General features: G+C 40.4%; 2 protein-coding genes across 2 annotated transcripts; one reads left to right on the top strand and one right to left on the bottom strand.

Annotated features, from left to right (window-relative positions):
- Window positions 1-1,376: 1,376 nt before the first annotated feature.
- On the bottom strand, window positions 1,377-13,374 carry itgb3a (integrin beta 3a). Its single transcript, XM_076085578.1, has 15 exons — window positions 12,999-13,374; window positions 11,621-11,706; window positions 11,259-11,463; window positions 10,712-10,964; window positions 10,408-10,570; window positions 10,149-10,310; window positions 9,939-10,034; window positions 9,739-9,828; window positions 9,482-9,616; window positions 8,971-9,400; window positions 5,584-5,806; window positions 4,420-4,520; window positions 4,070-4,201; window positions 3,502-3,668; window positions 1,377-3,356 (listed from the first exon to the last, which is right to left on the bottom strand). Exons 1-15 carry the CDS (start codon window positions 13,063-13,065, stop codon window positions 3,291-3,293), a joined length of 2,376 nt encoding a protein of 791 aa, XP_075941693.1. The 5' UTR covers window positions 13,066-13,374; the 3' UTR covers window positions 1,377-3,290.
- A 6,405-nt stretch (window positions 13,375-19,779) lies between these two features.
- rprml (reprimo-like) lies at window positions 19,780-21,486 on the top strand. Its single transcript, XM_076080095.1, has one exon. It carries the CDS (start codon window positions 19,793-19,795, stop codon window positions 20,219-20,221), a length of 429 nt encoding a protein of 142 aa, XP_075936210.1. The 5' UTR covers window positions 19,780-19,792; the 3' UTR covers window positions 20,222-21,486.
- Window positions 21,487-21,699: the final 213 nt, after the last annotated feature.

The raw sequence follows: 21,699 nt of genomic DNA, 5'->3' as shown, positions 1-21,699 counted from the left end.
TCCCAGTTGCAACCATTGACCGGTGTTGCGACGCAGTTTTTAGAAGGCGGGGATTGTAGTTCTGTAATTATGTTGTTTTTTGGCTCTAAATATTTACTATTAGCATGTTCCCACTTTGTAAAACTGGTCACACATACAACTCGAGGGACATTTTGTCTGCAAAGTAACAGGCAATAAACTGTAGTTCCTTTTCTCACTTGCTGAAGAACGGGCTGCATCATCATATTAGCGATTTTATACGGAGCACGTGAAAGAGACACGCTTCTGTATATCCCTTCTTATATTCAGTTAGTATATCCAGATAGGCCTATCGATGGACGATCACTCAACTGATAAATCACAGCCAGTCAGACTATCATCCAGCTCTGAACACTGTCCTACAGGCTGCTTCTCAGTACTTTCATACTGCACATTCTTTCTGTGTTTCTGTGTGCCGCAGCATTTGATCAGTGCAGTGTTTATACACTAGAGGGAGACATATGCCAGGAATATCGTTGCTATGTTCCACTGGTGTCAGTCTGACCCACATGAATGTGGAGAATTCCTATACTGAGGTTTCAGTGGTCAACAATTAACTTGTGATTTGAGTGTATATTAGTTTCAACCAGTCCTAACAGACAAACTGACAAACAGCAGTTCCTCACGTGTAATTTGTTAAATATTAAAATGTACATTTAAACTGGTAATTTTTACATTTGTGGATTGATTTTGACCTCTTGTATATATCGGTTTTCACAAATACACAGGTTCCACGCCATTTTCTTGTACTCCGGAAGTCTTCGTACAGAGCCTACAGCAACTACGTATTCATAACTTTATATACTTAGCTTTGGAGTAGAGATTTATTGATAAATACGTTGAAAGAGTGTGACTTCCAAAATGCATAGTGTTCATGGCAATAACTTCAATGTTTATCTTGAGTGAAAGGAAATTAGACTATTCTAAATTCTTCTGCACACATATCTAATTATAGCATTTTCACGCACTGCAAGAGCAACCCTAAAATTGTATTTGCTACATTTAAAACACTGGTTAGTTAGTTGTTGTGTTGAGTCAAGAGGTAGTCAACATCTGGACTGAGCTATTAGATTGACAAAGAACCCCTCCTGGTACTGCAGCCAGACACACTCGTCATTTAGAAAAAATATGTACTGTAAAACAGTAGAGATGCTACATACCAATGACCAAACAAGTTAGATTACAGTATGAACAGTAATCTACACGTATGGTAATATCCACATGTCCATAACAAAGTATACACGTTTAGAAAATACTAGTAAGTGCATATTTAGTGTACAGGTAACCAGCTAAGAGGGAACACATTCTATTGTTTTATTTGTAACTTAATTTCAGCTATAAGAGAAAATAATAGACAATTGTGATAAATGTACGCTTTTATTTCCAAGGGTAACTAAAGTACCAATGAACAGTGTAAAACATAACTGGATTCAGCACACATTGCGTGGACTCATCGGGCTGGTGTGAACAGTATAGGGGAACAAAGATATGTTGTGGGATGTAAGGGGAAGTGCAAAGTTTTATCAGCAGAGCAGGGCACAACAACAGACAAGGGAAATACCAATTTGATGTCATTGGCAATGCAACAGGAAACATTCTATGACTTGATACGGTTAAGTAGATAAGTTGTGACCGGATGTGGTCGCTTCTGCACACTGACACTAGTTTTAACATCATAGTGAAACTGTCTGAATTGAATGTAAATGCAAAATGTGCACATGTACACAGCACAGCACACAGTGCGATTTAGCCTTTGCATTAACCCATACTAGTATTAGGAAAAAGTGGGAAGGTACTATGCAGCGCCCGCAGAGCAGTTTGGGGGTCGAGTGCCTTGCTCAAGGGCACCTCGGTAATGCCCAGGAGGCAAACTGGCACCCTTGTTTGTGCCTGAGTGGAACTGGGAGGCAATTTTTATATTTCTGAATTTTTTGACAACTTTTTGATATGGATCTGAAATATGAACTTCAAGTACCTTTTGTAATGTACATCTGATCCTAATAAAGGCTAAAAGTAGCTTTTTTGCATTTGTTAAAGAAAACCAAATGTCAAGCATCACACAAACATTGTCGAAGTCAAGTATAATTAATATTTATACATTTCCTCTGTGTAACAAACTGGAGTTAAACCTCACCCTGCATTTTAAAAAATGGTGGAAAAAAAATAAAAAATACAGACATCTATGCAATGAGCTTGCAGGCCATGTCCTAAGAGAGGATCAGAGCTGTACAACCAAAATACTCCTCTTTTCTCCCAAATGGAGGTTACAAAAGAGCAAGAGTAAGTTTGTTTGTTACCAACAATTACAAAGCAGCATGGCAAATATCATTTGATGTGCAATAAAATCAGCTTATATACATAAATTAACTACATGGCATTTCAGAGTAACACAGTGCTGATCACCATCGAATTTAACAAATAAAACAAACAACAAAAAAGCCCAACAAATGCAAAAACAGTTAATGGTGCAGGGATAAAAACAAAACACACATGTCAAAGGATTTATTAACTTACCATCACTGACATGCATTTAAAAAACAATATACACCACAAAGATCACCGTAAGCTAAGTCAGCCTCGAGGCTGTAGATAAGTGGATTTACTCCTTTTTACAGTTAACCGATACTCCGCAGTGCTGCATTGTTGTCAAAATGAATACTACAAGCTTTATTGTTTATTAGAAAAAAGGGAATTGGTCATACACATGAAAACCCTAGAAGCTTGTTTTAATAATTTATCAAAATACTATAGTACATATTTTATGTTTACTTATAAAATTTCCTGTGGTTCGTTTGGAACTGCCCTTTTCTTTTATACTTAAATATTTTATTACGGGGTTTTTTTTTTTTTCAGCAAAGAAAAACAAATCCCAAACAAATAAAATGGAATTGCCCTTTTCAATTGAGAGAAAAGTGAATTTAAAAAAAGCTGCACTCTATTTTCTATACGGACTCATTACTATTAGGTCATGATGATTTCTATTTTAATGTGAGCCACACTACAAATGTTGTTTCTGTTAATGAACTCCTATCAGCATGTACAGTACCAAAACTACATGACATAGTGTAAAAACAGAAAGTCTAATAGCAGGCAACTGCCTGAATTACATTAACAGTTTTAGTTATTTTTACTGTATTTGCAATCATTACACCATGTTGTTGACAGCATTAACTAGTTTTCAGCTACAGTGTAGGATCTTCTTCCCACCCATTGCTCTACTACATTCCATCTCTGTCGTTGACCCCTGAGTTGTTCCTCATTGCATTTAGTCGTTAGTTGCCTCGGTACGCGACATTGGTGAAGGTAGAGGTAGCTCCCTTGTATAAGGGATTGTTAGCCTGGGAAATGAAAACATAGGTAATGCTGTTCAATTCAGTGCCACACCATACTTTTGTTACAGTAGCAGTACTCCATTGATCCCTGAATAAGAAGCAGTTAGCGTTTTAATTTGAAAAAAGGGTTCGAAGAAGAAAGAATTCTCACCGTATCCCATTTGGCTTTGGCTCTCTCCTCCTCAAACTTGGCGAAGTCTCTGCGGTCATGGATGCTGACTAGCAGCTTCCAGATGAGCAGTCCAATGAGGCCCAGTAGCAGAATGGCTCCGGCCACAGATAAGAGCGCCACCAAAATGTCTGGACCCTGAGGACACTCTGAGAGACGAGAGACAGGAAGGGAGAAAAAGAGCTAATTTCCTCCTGGTTTCCAGGACGTTTGTTAAGCAGGGGAGGTCACTTATGGAGTTTAGCAACGACTGCAGTCCAGTATCAAACACACTATAACACAATGATTCCGTCCATAATCACCATGAGTCTGGGTTTCTGTGGTGTGGCAGAGTGTAGCTGTGATTATATAGCTGATGATGTGTTTTCCTTTAGAAAATTACCGATTTCTGCTGCACACACTGTTCCCCCTTTTTCTGTAGCCGGCCAGACACAGGCTTAAATGGCATTCAAGAACACACTCTTCTGTCCTAATAATGCACCTAAATTATAATGCTCAGTTCTCTTGATGGTTTACGTGTCTCATACATGCACACATACTCTTACAGTACCTGGCTCTTTGACCACATACAGAATGGATTTTCCATTTTCATCTTCGTAATACTGAAAGTGCTCAATGCAGTCATCCTCGTCTTTGTATGAGCAATTCACCGCATTTTTATTTCTATCATTATCATGGAAACCTGCAGGAGAAAGATGATAAGAAGACACAGGGTGATACATTGTTTAACAAAGGTTTAACAAGGGATTAATTAGTCTATTATATCTTTTGACTACCTTGCATGTTTGAAGCCTTCAAATACTTTCACTGGCATTTTGCTCATGAGATTAGCAGCAGGAAAACAGCAGTACGCATTAGCACAACAGGTTAAGATCACAGTATGCAGTAAAGAGTTCTCACCTAGTTCATCCACTACTTCAATTTCATTTTTGCAGATTTTATTGCAGCTGTTGTCTTCGGTGTACTGTCCTCTCTCGAAGTGTTGACACTCAACACACTCCCTGCAAGTAGAGTCCCATTTGGTTACCTTTATAGAATGCACAGTGTGCATACTATTGATGCTCTTTAGTAGCAGTGCATGGTTCAATTTGATTTAAGGTTGATGGACAAACAACAAAGCATAAGAGCGTCTAAGAGTAAAGCTATATCAAGATAAATCTGGGAAGTGTTAACATCTGCCGACTGTCTGGCTGTGAGAGGAGTTTGACCTTTTTCTGCTGCTCACGAAGCCACACCTGAGTTTGTTAAAAATGTGTGTGGGAGAAGTTTGTTATCATCCTGGAATTTGGGAATATCATGATGGAACGATGTTGCACTGCAGAGTGCAACCAGCCAACTTAGTTGGTTAGTTAGTCTCAAATTCTTTGCTGAAGATTTTCCCTTTGCTTGTGGCAAAGTAGTAGTAGTTTCAGTTATTTTCTATGAAATTTGGTACACATATTAATGGTCTAGAAGATGACTTCTAATATTTTTGGTGACCTCTTGACCTTTTTAGATCAAAATCTTTCCTTGACCAACATGTCAAGGTATGGTATTTTTTAAACCAGAATTTCCATAAATGTATATCTGTGGCTATTCATGGTTCCATGATAAATCCTATTGGTTTTGATGACCAGCTCTCTGGTTCTTTTAGTGCCACTACAAGGCCAAACATTTCACTTGTAAACCACAAAAAACAGGGAAATCTAGTGGAGTTACTATACATATTCTTGGTCCCCAGGGGATGAACCCTTTCCATTTTGGACACTCCATGATATTCTTCTTGAATCACCCTCAGGTCAAAATGTTTATGATATCTCATCTTCATGGTAGACTGCATGTCTGCTGAGCACATTTATGCTCCCAGGGAAATAAACCCCATAACCTTTCCTCTAGTGGCAACCAGAAATGGCAAAAAATGGCTTTAAAATGTTTGTGCTGTCTAATACATGAACGTTAAAACATCTAGGAGGTTCACTCTGTGTAATAAGAATGAGTTACTTCAAAAGTTACAGTCTGTTTTAATGTGTTTTTGTCCATTCCCTCATCTCTATCGTTTGTTAAAACATTAATAAATATGATTACTTTTTTATAGTGCAGGAATCAGGACAAGTGGGGCATTTGTCACAGGTATCTCCGTAGGCACCGGGCTGAGTGCATTGACAAACCCCACACTGGCAGTTACCCCGGCCGCTGCACAGCAGGCCAATGCTGGACATGCAGGTGTCTATGCGTGTGGTGCAGTTACAGTTGTCTCCTTTCCAGCCAGCATCGCACTGACAGAGGCCACAGCTACACTTACCATGATCTGAAAGATACAAAAAAGACGAGGTTAATGCCATTATAGTCCTTTTAAAGTACTTTTCTTTCAATTCAAATCAAATTTTTTATTCAATTAAAATATTACCTCTTATTGCATATTAATTCAAATATGTTTTTCAGTGACCGTAATCACATGGGTGTGGCAGGGCAAACAAAACTGCAAAATAAAAATGACGCAATTGCAAACTGATTCACTGTATGTGTGTGTGTGTTTTATAGGTCTATTATGTCTGTGCATTTTCCTTTGTTGCCTATTAACCTGTGAGTTTTTAAAGCATGTTGCAAGCTTGGGCACGTGTACCTTTGGAGGCGTTTGTAGATTCTGCAACAACGTAATTACTATTGTAATGTGTTACTAATGTGTTATTTTTGTTACTTTCTAAAATAAGAATGTTGCTAATGGTTGTTTAAGTGGTTTATTTAAAAAAATACTAATTTTAAAACAATCAACAGCAGTAGCCAAAAAAATAAAAAAATAACTTTTAATTACGATAACAAGTAAGCTTTGTGTACAGCTCTGTTTGTCTTGCGTAATCTATATATTCTCTTTAAAACAATGTTAAGCAACAAAATAACTTGGTAACTAATTGTTCGAAAATGTAATTTTGCTCAGCAAGGGACATGACACATTTCTCTTAATCATCCCAATACTGACAAAGGCAGGTTATGTTCTCTTTTGATTGAACATACTAATGAATCCCCGTCTCCTTACAGGCAGGAACACACACACACACTAGTGCTTCCTCTGACTCTACTGAAGTGAAGAATGGACAAAGGCCAAGTCATTCGGGGAACAGTGTTACAGTGATGCAACCATTTGCTGACAGAATCTGGAGATGAGCTTTTCTCCCTGGATTACAGAGAGATTAAGCAACATTAGAAACAAAGGCAGAGCCCAGGAGACTATAGTGTTCTTTGCAGGAAAGCAAACAGGATTTGGCACTGGATGACTAAGAGCAAAGTGGGTGAGTCACAGCCCAGCTGGATCAGACTGGGGGAGTAACTGGTCATGAAATATCACAAAGGGTCCAAGGGTCCCTAATTCCAGAGCTCAAAACAAATCATCCGCCGTTGTAAACTCCAGACTACAATTCCCCAGTCTACGCCCTGCCAACTACGGCTCCTCTTTTAGATTGTGTTTGTAGCTGTGATGGGATCAGACGTGGTTAATGGTTAACAGTCTCACATTTAACGCTTAGCAAAGCAACCGTTGAGTAATCTCTCTTACTCTGTTAACTCTGTTAACAAGATAACTGCACACAACTGTTGAATAACTGAACTAAATCTGATATTTGTTGTCAAAAACATTGCAAAACTACATTGCCATTGTAACTATGGATATCTTTTGAAGTGTAGAGCACTTAAACTTGACAAGAGTGCATAGCTGTGTTGTTCTCATTAGTCAAAGTTGATTCACACACATAAAAGGGAGTTTTTAGGGTCACATCATCCTACTCTCTCCGTGAGACTGCACAGTAATCCTGCCCATTAATCACATGCCTGGGCTTTAGTGAAGGTTAACATGGCGGCCACGATGAAGGGACGAGAACAGGGATAAAGTAAAACTACACATTACACTGTTGGAAGAAGAGAGGGAACACAATCAAGTGCTGTGGAGATAGACATATACTGGAGAGAAAGAGGTTGGACAAATTGCCAGCAGAGGAATGCAAACTCTCCTGTTCTCTCTTCCCTCAAATGTATGGGCCCTGGGGCTGTGCTTGCCGACTCCTGCGCCCAGGCCCTGCACCGGTCCCACAGCCCCTCAGCAGACGAAGAAATAATCATGCCACAGTGAATACCACAGAGATGGAGCTTTTCAGTGCCCCAGTTTTGATTAGCTCCAATTGAGCTGGGGCTGAGGGACGCTCGTTCTTTAAAGACAACAGCAGCATGACTCTGCTGAGACACAACAACTTTGCGGGCCCAAATTGAGCTCAGTGGACTGTCTTACACCAGCTTTGTGTGTGTAAGTCTGTGGGTGCGGGCAAGATGGGTGACTGTCTGCGCCCAAGCCCTGTGTGTCATCACTGAATACCTTATTACCCGTTCCTCAGAAAAACAACCTACCTTGAGCAAGACTCCTCCTTGTTGATGTCAATATGTCATATTCCAGGAAATATTCCTTGCTTGCCAACACACATATGAGCCGGCATTTTCTCCTTAGGCCATGGTGCACACACAAGGGGCCCAGAGTATGTTTAGTTTAGGAGGTTGAAACTAAAACCTGATGTACTATGAGGTCATGACGAGTATATATACATCATTTGAGATTTTAATGGTTTTTTTCTGTTTTATTTATGGATGGACGGATGGACAGATAACCTGAAAACACAATGGCTCGAGCCACGGCTGTCGCCGGCTTGGAGGCATTATAAAACAGTTTACTATTCTGCTATTGCTCAGCCTCCTCTTTACAATCACAGGCCCAAACTACTGTTACATTAAATTGCCCAAAGACAAAGCCTGTTAAAGTTGTATCACTGTGATTGAGACTTGTAATAGGGAGTGATAGCACAGCATGAGGCACTGCTGTGAGTGGTGAGTAGGAGGATTGGACATTTGTAAGCATTCCTGTTTATGCTTGGCAGCTAAATTATGCAATTATTTACATGTCCTTTACAAGCAAACAAAGACTGTAATAATAATTGCACATGAGTTTGGAAAAAGGCTGTGGATTTCTGATTTGTCAAGCTAAGTATCAGAAAACTATGTAAACTGACCAAGGTGTGTTTACAGACTGAGATTGACTGAAAACAGTGTGTTCCAGTAAGGTCACACTGGGCCTCAGAGCAGGAAAAGGAAGGGCAATACGTTTGTTTCAAGAAGTAAGAGAACATTTTTATGTTTTCCAGATAATTTACTTGCATGTATGTTTTCTGTGTGTGTGTTTATACAGTGAGTAGGCCTACTGAGTACAGGTGTAGTGAGGGAGAGTGAGATTGTCTGACCCTAGGGAGGATTGGTGTGCTGTAGACACAAGTTGGTCTTGTTTTTAATCATGTGTTTTGTGTCACAGCACTTTCAGATCCAGTAAGTGCTTCCTCCTTTGTTTTTGTTTAAAGCAAAATGTCATATTGGTGTTGGCAAAACTGCAAAGAGTACTAACACTGATTAAACAAAAGTAGAAAGAAAAGGATATCTACTCACCAGAGCACAGTGCCCCTTTGAAGTGCAAGCAGTTGAAGTTGTCACATTCGCAGAACCTGCCCCAAACCTGACCGAACTCATTTGCATGGCAGGAGCACTGTCCGCACAAACAGTCCCCTCTCCCGCTGCAGATTGGGTTCCCTGGCTTCGGGATGCAGTTGACATCATCAGATGGACTGTAGTCCTCCACCGAGCACTCGCATCTTGGGCCCAGACGACCTTGGTGACACTGACACACACCACACTCGTAGGTCCCGTTGCCATTGCTACAGATGGGGCTGTCGGCTATGGCGTTCGCCTCACAGTCGCAGCCGCAGGCAAAGTCCACAGTGACCTCCAAGGAATCCTTGAAGCCTCGCGGTTTGATGGTAAAAGTCTGGCTCTTCTCTTTGGGGCAGCTACGCAACTGAACCTCCACAGTGAATGACACCTAAAGAGGAGGAAAGGTCTCTGTGAGAATTTTTACATGTAGATACCAGATGTGCATGTCAGCATCTCAACAGATACGTACTGTGTCTCCACTCTTGAGGCCAGTGCACGACTTGAGTCCAGGGATGACCTCTCCATTCAGGCAAGTGGCATTGAAGGAGAGATTCAACTCTTCTGGGACTCCCAGTAGCTCCAACTCCACTTTAGAGCGGATTTTCTGATCAACACAAAGTTATGGAGTTAAACAGTTACATTTATAGTAGTATCATATTTGTCATTAAATAGATTACATGACTTTTTGATTTTTCCCTTATTGTCATAATTTTTGGAAGTCCTTACAGCATAAGCATCCACAATGAGGTTAACAACATTCCCAGAGTTATCATTCAGTTCTCCCACAGTTGTTCCTGCAATGAGCTGACTGTAATCCTGGGGAAGACAGGCATAACAGCAAGGTGATGACCCAGTTTTTGTGTTTTTAATACCAATAACATAAAACAAATTCATGCTGTGTGACACAAGCAGTGCAGTTTGTTTACCTTGTAAAGTGGCAACACACGCTTGGTCACGGCAAAAATTAAATTGATGTTGTTTTCAGACATTTTCTCTGCCATGAGTGCCAGGGAGGGATAATCCTGGAAGACACAGGGAACAAATAGTCTTCAATGGAGGCAGGTTCTGTCCAACAACTCCACAAACTATTAAAAACCAAAGTGAATTACTGATGTACTTAAAATTCCTGCTTTTACCAGCACAGTGGATTTGTTGTAAACGTTCTCATTATCAAGGTGACACTCTCCATCATTGGGCTGGACAATTCCAGCTATACGTCCATCCAGAGCGATGTGAGTTATGGCATCAGTGGTGAATACCAAAAGGTGTGAGGCATCTGGACGCCAGCCAATCCTGTCCTAATGAGGATGAACACAGAAATAAATATAACAAGTGTAAGGAAGACTGACAGTTTTGCACATCAGCGAGCGAGTGTATACGATTACATTTTCATACCTTGCACACCACAGCCTGCATGACAGCATCAAAACCACCCTCTGGAGCATCTCTATTTCTAGACACCTCCTGTTTCACCACTTCCTCAGTGAAGCGAGCCACCTTCTCCGTCAGTGACAGCACATGCTTGAACCCGAATTGAGCCTGGCATGTATCATGAATTCTGTATGCATTGAATAGGTGAATGGGGGATAGAAAATCAGTGGAGGAGAACTGGACAGACTTTCTCAGAATATTAGAAAATCTCCCCCTTCAGCTCCTTTTCCTCCTTAAACGTAACACCAACAATAACCTCCACACCTACCCATCGCAAGGGTTTTCCACTGCCTTTGGAGGATAGGTGTACATGTAAGGGGAGGCGGTTTTGTCCACAAAGGCTCCAAACCCCATGCGTAGGTTGCTTGTGGTGCGGCCCATGGTCATGGCAAGCTCATTGCTCAAGGTGCGAAGGCTAGCCAAGTCATCCTTCATTGAAAATGAAAGATCCATCAGATAGTAGAGGTCCACTGGGTAATCCTCCACCTGTTTCACTGACACGGTGAAACGCTTGGAATCTCCTGAGAGGGAAAGAGCGGAGGGCCGCAGAGATTGAGCAGTGAATGGTAGATTGAATGAGATCAATTGTGTGTCCAAATCTTTTTTTGACTTTCAAGTGAAAGAGATTCAATATTAGATAATAATAACATATAGAGACGTTGAAGACGTGCAACCAACTTTGGTGTATCAGGCTGCTCGTGCATGCACAACAATAATAATGGTCCTTGGTGTCTGGTCTCCAATAAGTATATCTGGTCTTGTAGATTTGTTAGCATCTGGTCTTATAGGTGATGTCTGGTTGGATGTTTAAGTACCTGGTCTTAGTGCAATACGGATTTTCTGAGGCCTTATCTGAGTGATATCATCAGCTGTGCCCGAGGCCTTGCTGCTGAGCGGTGCATCCTTGTCTATATCCAGGGTGCTGGATGGAAACTCCACAGCTGCCGGACCGCACCCTCCAACCAGTAGATTCTCCTTCAGGTCACAGCGGGATGCACCTGATCCCCCCTTCCCATACTCCTGAATAAAGAACCATTGCATTAGAACACCAGCCAATGACAACAAGAGGTATGCTGTTGGGAAATTAGGTTTCTGTTCCAACTTGCTGCACTGAGCAATGAACGGGAGAAGCAATTAGACACTGTGGTGTATGTGCATATGAACCAGGTGTTTTTACCTCCTGATAGCACCACGCACATCTAGGGTCTACAGCCAAGCACTGTCGACAAGTGGTGACCCCTTGTGATGTGCAGATGTCGGAACCTTTGATAATCACACCAACAGAAATGCAACACAAAATCAGTGGTGGAAGAAGTACTCAGATCTTTTATGTAGTGGAGTAAAAAGTACAATAATTCCCTCTGAAATGTAGTTGAGTTAAGCAGAAAATAGCAGAAAATGGAAAGTAAAAAAAACTTGCTCATAACTTATTAATCATTGAGAAAAAAAAACATTTCCTTTCAACTTGTTGTTGAAGCAAAGTGACATATCTAGATAGCATTGTTGACCACACTTTTTTATCGGAAATACCATGCAGCTCTGTTCAACCACAAACTTCAGATACCACAACTATCACATGCAGTCTCAAGAGTAGCCTACTGTGCAAAACATGTGTGCAGTTTACCCATAACATTAATGATGCTCATTATGTTTTCTGAGAGTCATTTGAACGTGCTAGCAAATTGCACCAAACGTTTTATTCTAAGAAAGTCAACAGATAATTCCAAATGCTTTACTATTTGTTATCTAGATTGGCCTATGGGTGTGGCCCACTGGAGTTAAACATAGAGTCAGTCAGTCACCAATATGTATCTACCTGTGTGTAGTGTTAAATTTGAGATCTGACAGAATATAGGCTATAAGAAGAAAAAAACTTAATTTGGCTTTTGAATAACTGCCTGAATTTATATTAACTCCAAAATGAACTGGCATAGTCAAGGGCCCCTGAAGTAGCCTAAATACCCACTGAATAAGCACCACACAGTATGGTTTTTCAGCTACAGTATTTGAGCTATTCAAAATAATTATGATGATGTAGACTTTATAGAAAGGTCTGTCATAGTGTTTTGTTCTAGTTAGTTAGTTTTTGAGTTAATTGAGGAAAAATAAAAACAAAAAGCACCCATATATATATATATGTGCATTACATATATATATATATAATGCACATATTCCCTATTCTATTCTGATTGAAATCATGACATTTTAGACTTGATCTTTGCTGAGGAGACCCGGTGAGCCTGGTCGCTTTGGGAAACCCATCCCGACTATTTTCACTCCCTTATAAGGAAAGGTGGTGAAAGCTCCAACGGAGGAGCGCAATTACAACCAACGTAGGGCTAACGCTGAATTATTCTGTGTTCCGTTTAAGAACATTCCGCTGTATTGAATGGCCTAATCATCAGAAAATATAGCCTACTGTAAATATGAACAGTAGGTGGTACCTTCAAATATGCCCCACGAGCCGGGCGGAAACAGCTACAGTTCGCGTAAGCAGGCGAAAGATAAAAAAAAAAAAAAAAAAAAGAATCGTTTAAGTGATAATAAAAACTTACCGAAAACGTTTGATGTCGATAACAAAAAAAGAAACAGTATCACTGGACGGTCTAAAAACGTTCCCATGGCTGGAGAGTAACGGGGCTGACTTGACGTGAGTCGTCTGTGGGCTTGTTCACTTCGCAACTTGAACGCCTTTCCTCATTCTTGACTTAAAAAGCATGTTGGGTCATACAGCGTCGCCTCATTCACCAAAACTCTCCATCCAGTAAATATCTCGGGGAACTGCGGAGATTACGACATGTTGACACTCGTTTCTTAATGTTTTTTTTAATAACCAAAAGACTACTTGACTTTTCCCACAAGTGGAGTAAAGTTACAGTATCTTCACGTTACAGACTAGTTTAACATAAACATATGATTTGTTTTCAAGGATCACCTGGACAGATTTCCCTGCTGCTCCTGAAAGCTACACATTATATGGGGGAATGGGCGGGGCGAAATAAACTTTTTATATTGAACAAAATCACTGAATCTTAAAACATGCAGCCCAGATGTGTGTGGCAGTCCTCTATTTTGGCACTAGTTTGAAAACATTTATGTATTTAAATTATGAAGTTTTTTTTTTTATTAAATGACATCAGGGAAGTTAATCAAATTGATACTGTTGAGCACAATTACAATAAAATGATGCACATTAATTCATCAATTCATTTTATTTTTATTTATCTTTTCAAAAATGTTCACTCTTCTGTTAACAACTCCTTCCTTTTCATTATAAGATGCATTATGGACAGAAATCGCCATCAACAATAATACGCATTCATGTGTATTAATTTAGGTGTGAACCTACTCACAACCCAAGTGATATTAATCCTCACTGTATTTTCTGGATCATACTTTGACCATGTTAGCAAACTGCAGCAAATGTTCAAATAAAATAATTCCAAACCCTTTTCTATTTGTCATCTAGCATAGGCTAAGGGTGTAGCTCACTATAACACACTTTCAGTGTGTAGTATGGAACTGGACGTGGAGAAGTAGACTGAATATTAAACTTGATTTGATTTGGCAGTGGTATAAATACTGAAAACAAGCAGCATTTTGGACACCTGTATAAAATGTACATGACGTGTTTGTCAAGACACGGTGATTTGTTGCTTTGTATGTTATAACATAAATATGAAGTATGAAAGTGCTCCTCTCCCAATATTAAAACACTATTTCACAATGAAGATATATAGTTATATACATCCTTTTTAAATATAAAATGCTTCGCAAATCGCTCTGCCCTCTATTGGATTGAAAAGCATACATCAGTAGACCTGTAAACTGCACAACATGTGTGTAATGCTGGCCTAAGGGCAAACTAGAAACCTGCCATGAAACCCTGCATTTACAGCTCAAAATTAATGAATCACCACAAGTTGAAGCAACACTTAGTTGTGTAGTTGTGGTAGATGGACCCCTGTTGGTAAAAATAATGTATGACAAGGTTATATATAGTACTAGAGTTCATAAAGGATTGTGATCAGCAGTGCTTTCTTAATTAATTTAGGGTCCAAAAGGAACTGACTTAGCCCCAAGCTATAGGCATTCCCTAGAACCAGTCTAGCCAAGCTCACTGTCCTCCTCACCAAATTAATGAATCTGATAAGAGCCCGCCACAAATACCATCTCCCCATTCTACTGAATGATGGAGCATGACGAAATTTGCTAGCTTCTAAAACAAGAAAGAAATGGCAGTAGAAAATGGGATTAAAGCTAAGATTGCTCTACAGAAATTAACTTTGGGAAGTGTGTGGTGGGGGCTTGCAGAAGCAGACAATGCTTCTTATCTCTGCTCTTGTCCATTTATTGAATCTTTATCTCTGTGCCCTGCTCTTATTCTCCAGCTTGTTGCTAAGTTACTGCCACCCGTATCCAAGAATTGCCGTGAGAAGAAATGACAAAAATAGAGAAATAAGTAGAAAAGCTATAATAGTCATCTTTTCTGCTGGCATTCTGTTCTCAGTGTGGGTGGATGGTGCAGGTAATACACAGGAGGCAATCAAACCCCCTTCTCCAGTATTGACTGATTTGGATCTATTGGCTCCAGAGCCTTCTGTGGCGATCACCCCCACAGATGAATGGCATTTTGGGAAGAGCATAGCGCCAGTCGTCCTGAGTAAAAAGCCAGAGACTGGGTCAGACGGCAGTCAATTAAGGCTGAACAAGAAGCGAGGATGGGGGCTGGAGGAGGAAAGGGGGATGGAAGGGTCCTGACCTGTGTTACAGATCTATCTGGAGCCCTTTAAGCTTTTCACTGAGTCTGAGAACGCCGTCACAGAGAGCCAATATCAAAGTGCAATTGCTCTCAGACAAAATCAGTGTTTGGATATCACAACAGGCAAACTCTTTCCTGCTACGATGGGTTTAACTGGCGGGTGGGAGGGTCAAGTGGGAGAATGTGAGTTTTTCTCAGGTGAAGGGTTGGCAGGCTTATGATATGTGCCCCTGAGTCACTGACGTGGGACAATATGTATTTGTGTGGTGATACTTATCTGATCTGCCATCCCCTCCTCCAGCTCCACTAGGATTTGCAGCTTACATTTCTCTCTCAGGGGATGACAGCGTATATGTGGAGAAAGAAGGAATAAACAAATAATACAAATAAATAGCTGGGGATACATGAGGGATGGAGGAAAGGAAAGAGCCCACATTCCCACATTCTCCAGATGAATTTGGTTTCTTCTGTGCTTGTGACTGGTGGAGAAAAAAAGAAAAGAAAGGAAAGAGTGCATTTCTGTTGTGTGTTTTAAGTGCATCCAGACTTCAGAACTGTGGGAAGTCTAATGTACCCTACTGCTGGATGTAAGTGAGGCAGCTGGACAGACACAAGTTGAAGGAGCAAAGACGACAGAATGAAAGGACAGAAAAGAAAAGGCAGATCATGGTATTCTGCATTACTGAGATGTGTCGAAATGGAAATGAGGTTAATGGGTAGCGGCTGGTGGAGTGCATGAGATGTCTCCACTGGAGATGAAGAGAGGGAATTTCTTCAATTAGATTCATGAAATCTGTAATCTGTTTCTCAAAGAAACAGATTTTCACCAGCCATTCAAATAGACAGGCTGCAATATGTGCACAAGGAACACGCACGCACACACACGCGCGCGCGCACGCACGCACGCACACACACACACACACACACACACACACACACACACACACACACACACACACACACACACACACACACACACACACACACACACACACACACACACACACACACACACACACACACACAGTAATATACCCCTGCAACATATCAAAGCAATGAAGTCATTATCTCCTGAAAATATCTTTAATGACCGATGGTTGCTTCGTGTGGGGTTGTTGTGGGGCACCACTCTGCTGCACTGTATCAGCATGTAAATAATGACTGTATTTACTTCTGCGTGATTAAGAGTCCCAAAGGTGACAAGCCCCTCAAGATCAAAACACAGCCTCTTGCACTTTCCCTGCATCTTGTGATACTTGGTCTATCCATATTTAATGTCCAACACACTTTGTTAATGCACACTTTACTGACCTTTGTGTTTCCTGGCATATACTTAAGCACACCCTCCCTCTCCAGCACACACAGGGACATGGCGGCTTCCTCGCAGTCCTGTGGGCTTTGATCAGCTAATAAGGGGCATCTCGGGGAATCTGTAAATTGAACAGAGGGAAGTTGTGAGGAAAGTCTGCTCCCTTCGCGATGGAGGGGCTTGACCATTTTGAGCCCTGAGTCCTGTCAACCTTGTGGCAGCCTCACAAACATAAGGAATGTAGGTATAAAGACCAGAGGGGAGGTGGGTGTGGTCAAACACCACCTCCTTGTTGCTAGGGATGTCTTCACTTAGTTTGTGTTGCTAGGCTGCCAATTCCCTCATGTTAAGTGGAAATGTCTCCCCCCCCCCCCACACATCTCCTCCGTCCAGGCACCTCATCGCTCCCTCCCTCTCTTTCTCCTCTAAACCAAAATAACTTCACCAACCATCTGTCACTGGGCTCACAGGTCTACTGTTGCTTAGGAACAAGTCAGACGCTCTCATTAAAGACTATGTGCATCCTCATATAAATATACAGTATCGTCATATACAGTTATACCAACAATGACCAGCGGTTAGGTACAAATCTCTGCCTGTGACCGGTATATCAATGAAATGAGTCGCGTTCACAGCAAATCTCATGTGAAGTTATCCATCACCCACAGGGTCTTCAGTATATGAAGCTTTTACAGGGCAAAACTAAGACATTCAAGAAAGACATCAACATTTTTCAAATGATTTTAGTAATTAGTTCAAAGGAGCAGCATGTTCATAGAAGTGTCCTCCTCCTTGACTTTGCAACCACTTTCTCTCCATTTGTAAATTTCTTTGAAGTTTTTTAGTTTAAAGCCTCAAAGAGGCATTGTTGGGTTTTAACTGCAGCAGAGGATTTACATATTGACAGAGAGATGAAGTGTAAGTACAAGCTACTTACCATAATCACACCGCAATGAATAATAGAACAGAATCAAATTGTGCAGCATTGATTTACATGCTGCCAATTAATTTGCAGCAACCAAATCCTAAGGCTAATGAGATTATTTGATCTTATTGTACTCAAAAAATACTCGCTGTTCTTCTGTTTTCAGCCTTTAATAAATGATCTGAAAGTAAACCACCTCGAGGCTTATGAAAGGTATTTGTGTAAGGAGCTAATCATTGTTTGTACACAAGCTTTTCAGTTGGCGGCTATAAACTGCTTACCCAGACATCAGGAGGATTTAGACAAACAGCAGATTAATTTGACAGGCTCTGTGGACAAGTTTAAAATGTTTGAGGCAATTGTTTTTGTTAACCTGTTGAAGTTCATCAGTGCAGGTGTTCAATCTCACATCACAAGGGAGGTATTATGGTAGAATAGGAAAATACGCTTTCTCTTCGGTATCCAGTTTAGGGGAGTTAGCCGTAATCCTTTGCCAATGTAATTAGATAATGAATATTAAATTGGGACCAACAGTTTCTAACTTGGTTAAAGTCACACATTTCATTGATTTGAGGGCCCTTTCCTCCTTAGAGTAGTAACATGTCCATATACAAATCTTTGAAATTTATGAATTTATGAAATGGCCTCTTTACTGGGCAAGTATCCATCCATCCAGTAACAATCTGTGTTGACGTCTAGATATCTTACAGTCATCAGAAAAAAGGGAGAATCTTGCAAACATGTCAGAATTTTCAAACAATTTTCATGTGATGGATGAAAATCGATTAAATATTTATAAGTAATCTAATAATAAAATCACTGGAGTTATTTTAAATTACAGGTACGACTTTGTGACTAATTTAGCGCTGATCTAAATAGAGAGAACTATTTATTGTTTTATACATATATACTATACTCATTACCAATAACAAAAGGTAATTCAAAGGTAAATACCACAATATGGCATGCTAAGTATTAACACATTTTTTCCCACAAATGAAGTCTGTCAATACAGTACAGATCTCATAAAATTAAAATACACATTTTGCATGTAGAAGGTCAGCAATGAGGGAGAATATTATTATTATTGTAATAAGAATCAATAAAGATTTTTCACTTATTTCCTCATATGGTTTATTTGAAGAGAAACATGCTTGCCAAAGATTCATAGGGGTTCACCGCCACCTTAGTAAGCTGATGTCCCAGAGAGCTGCAATAGTTACACACAACAAAAGGCAAAGTGATATTTGAATAATACATCCAATAAAGGCGGAGAGCTGTCTGTTGTTCGGGGGTTTCATTACAGCTGCTGCCTTAAAGGAAACAGCAAGAGCAGTGAAAGCAGGGGAGCCAATATTTCAGATAAATATTTGCCATGGTTCAATTATTAATTCATGTCTTCATTTCGAAGTTATAGCTCGCTGTTCCTATATTGGTCTCTGTCTGGGCAGTTCCCTCAGCAGAAAGCATTACACTCTATAAATACCTCTCAACATATCTGCAATAGCAGGATTGTCAATCTGCAACTCATTTTGATTCTAATTGAACTGAATGCTTTCAGGTTTTAAATGATATTCCAACACTTTCATGAGAAGCCTTCAAAGTGAATGCATGACTGAATCAATATGGGTGAGGCTTTCAGGCGTTATTGATGTGCATAAATGAGTGCTGCGTTGTGTTTCAGAAAGGACCTGGACTAATATCCAGGTTCAAAAGTCATTTAGCAAAACTCATTCTTTAAAAACGTTTTTTTTCTTGAATTAAGAGACCAACAGGAAGTGCCACTTGTTCGAAATACCTTCAGTTAGATGATCTTTTTTTAATGGGTAAAATGTGCATTATTTTGATTCCAGTAGCAGTTTCACAAGGAAATAAGAGAGAAGTGTCAGATTAAGATTTGTTCAAATGATGTTTCTTTACTTAACTTTCTTCAACAGAGGAGTCATCATCTGAGACGTTGTGACTACCTCCCCTGGTGAGGAGTGGTGGTGTGGTCCACGGGGATCTCATCGTCACTTTAAAACGCACCAGAGATTTGGCACAAAAGAAGCTCTCGCAGGCGAACACAGACGCAAAGGGACCGTATCTTATTTCAACGGAGGAAACACGTTTTGCACCTTGCGCGCTGTCTAAGAAGACTCACTTAAAGTCAGAAAAACGTAGACTTTAAGTTGAAGAAACTTACTTTATGCTGCACCTGATGCGACGCTGTTTGTCTACAGCAATAGTACGGTGATGTGGATGTTGTCATTACGCACCAAGGCTGTGGCAAAACTCGATGTTTGCCTGTAGAGCTGGACTTTAAAAGGCGTATTTTTTTGGGGGGGGGGGGGTTCTTACTCATATTTTTCACATGACGCAAAGTTTTACTTGGAGTCCAGGTTTTAATGTGAGACTGTGTGCCAGAGGAATCGCGTGTATATTTGCTGATAACCCTCAAGGAAACATGAACGTGTCCTTCTTCAATGTGACCCAGGGCGCGCTGTTTAACGGGAGTCAGACTCTCGCCGGGACTCTGGCGACATACTCCGGCAATGGCACCGACAACGTGGTGACCGGTGACGGTGGAGGATCTCTGGTGCTGGTGCAAGACGAGCGCAAACTCTTTGTCATGCGTGTGGTTCAAATTGCGGTGCTGTGCGTGTTGTCGCTCACCGTGGTGTTCGGTATTTTTTTCCTAGGATGCAACCTGATGATCAAATCGGAGAGCATGATTAACTTCCTGGTGAAGGACCGGAGACCCTCCAAAGACGTGGAGACGGTCATGATCGGGCTCAGCTAGAGCATGGAGAGTTGGTACTGTGGACAACTGGAGCGGAGATCCGGTATCTGGTGCAAGATCTGCATGTACTGCTCAAAGACGCTCTCTCTGTGTCCTAGGAAGGAAAGATATGCAAAGATGTCTCACGTCCTTCTGATAAAACGACTACAGGAGCCAGCGACCAATGTATGCGTAACGTTTGTGCGTAAAACACGGGGAATTGTTTACATGTGGGCCTGTTGAATCTTTTGAGTGAATATAATTTTGCCAACTTGAACAAAGTGACGAAATGTTTACAAGTTACCTCATTTTTTTTTTTAGTTTGTTTTTCTTTTCTCCTTTTTTGTAAATTTGAAATGATTGTAACTGAATGTTTTTAAAAACTGTTCAACCGCATGATTGTGAATTCTTATAATTCCACGTCTGCCAGTGTAATATGTGGACGTGATGAACATAGGTATTCTTTATACAAATATTTTTCTTGGTCTCGTTTGGTAAATACACTCTGAATATTGAAATCTTGCACGTTCTTCAACGAACTCGGTCTCAGTTTATGTGAGAGGTTCTGGTCCTGTTTGGCATGCTCGCTAATTGATCTGTAAAGTGATTTCTGGACCCGTTTTGCACTTTTGAAATCACTGATGCTGCATGAATTATTTTGTACCCAAAAAAAGAAATATAAACTTGAAATTGCAGCATGCAATTAAAACACTGAAATGACCATGAAGTGTTGTCATCTGTTGATTAACATGATACAGAACATGTTAACACTGAAATAATATTTGTGTTTTTCTTCCAATATTGTGTCTCCTCTCTCAACTTAGAACTGAATTTGTACTATACCAATCTCTAGAGAAACATTAATTACTGTTTGATTTTAAACTCAAATCAAATCCGACTTGTGAAATCGTGTGATCTTTAATTACACGATGAAAGCATTAAGTCAACACATTAACACACTATGCATGCACTTTTAAATTCAAAAGTTACACAGAAAAGGATATTTTACATAGTTCTCATTTAAAATGAAGACAAACTTCATTTAAAAGCTCAGTAAAAGCGTAGCATTTATTGCAGCTTCATATAGAGGTGATGAGAGGCCAGGCTGAGTTATCCATCTTGTAGACAACAAGCCGAGCTTATATTGGCTTCACAGCATTTAATCTGATCTCTCTGAAGAGTGACTATAACTGCAATCAAGGAACACGCAGGCTCACCCGGACCACTTAACTTCCGGGCAGCCCCCACTGCACCTTAAGAGTTTAAGTATGGCATCCAGAGCTCATGTTCTTCTTCTTTTGTGACAGCAGAACGTGTGTAGAGGAGAGCATGAATAAGCTGTGCGCTCAGTGACTAAGCGCACAGTGAGAGAACCTATATGCAGCTTCAGAAGGATTTCACACAAAGAGGACATAAAAGGGACATCTATGAACTTTCCATTTGCTTTAATTACTCTTCCTGTCCCTTTTCAGTACATTGCACACACTCTTTTCCTTTCT

The sequence above is a fragment of the Anarhichas minor genome, unplaced genomic scaffold (assembly GCF_050575085.1).
Source record: "Anarhichas minor isolate MPS153535 unplaced genomic scaffold, ASM5057508v1 ptg000007l, whole genome shotgun sequence".
NCBI lineage: Eukaryota > Metazoa > Chordata > Actinopteri > Perciformes > Anarhichadidae > Anarhichas > Anarhichas minor.
This window is presented reverse-complemented; position numbering and strand designations above follow the sequence as displayed.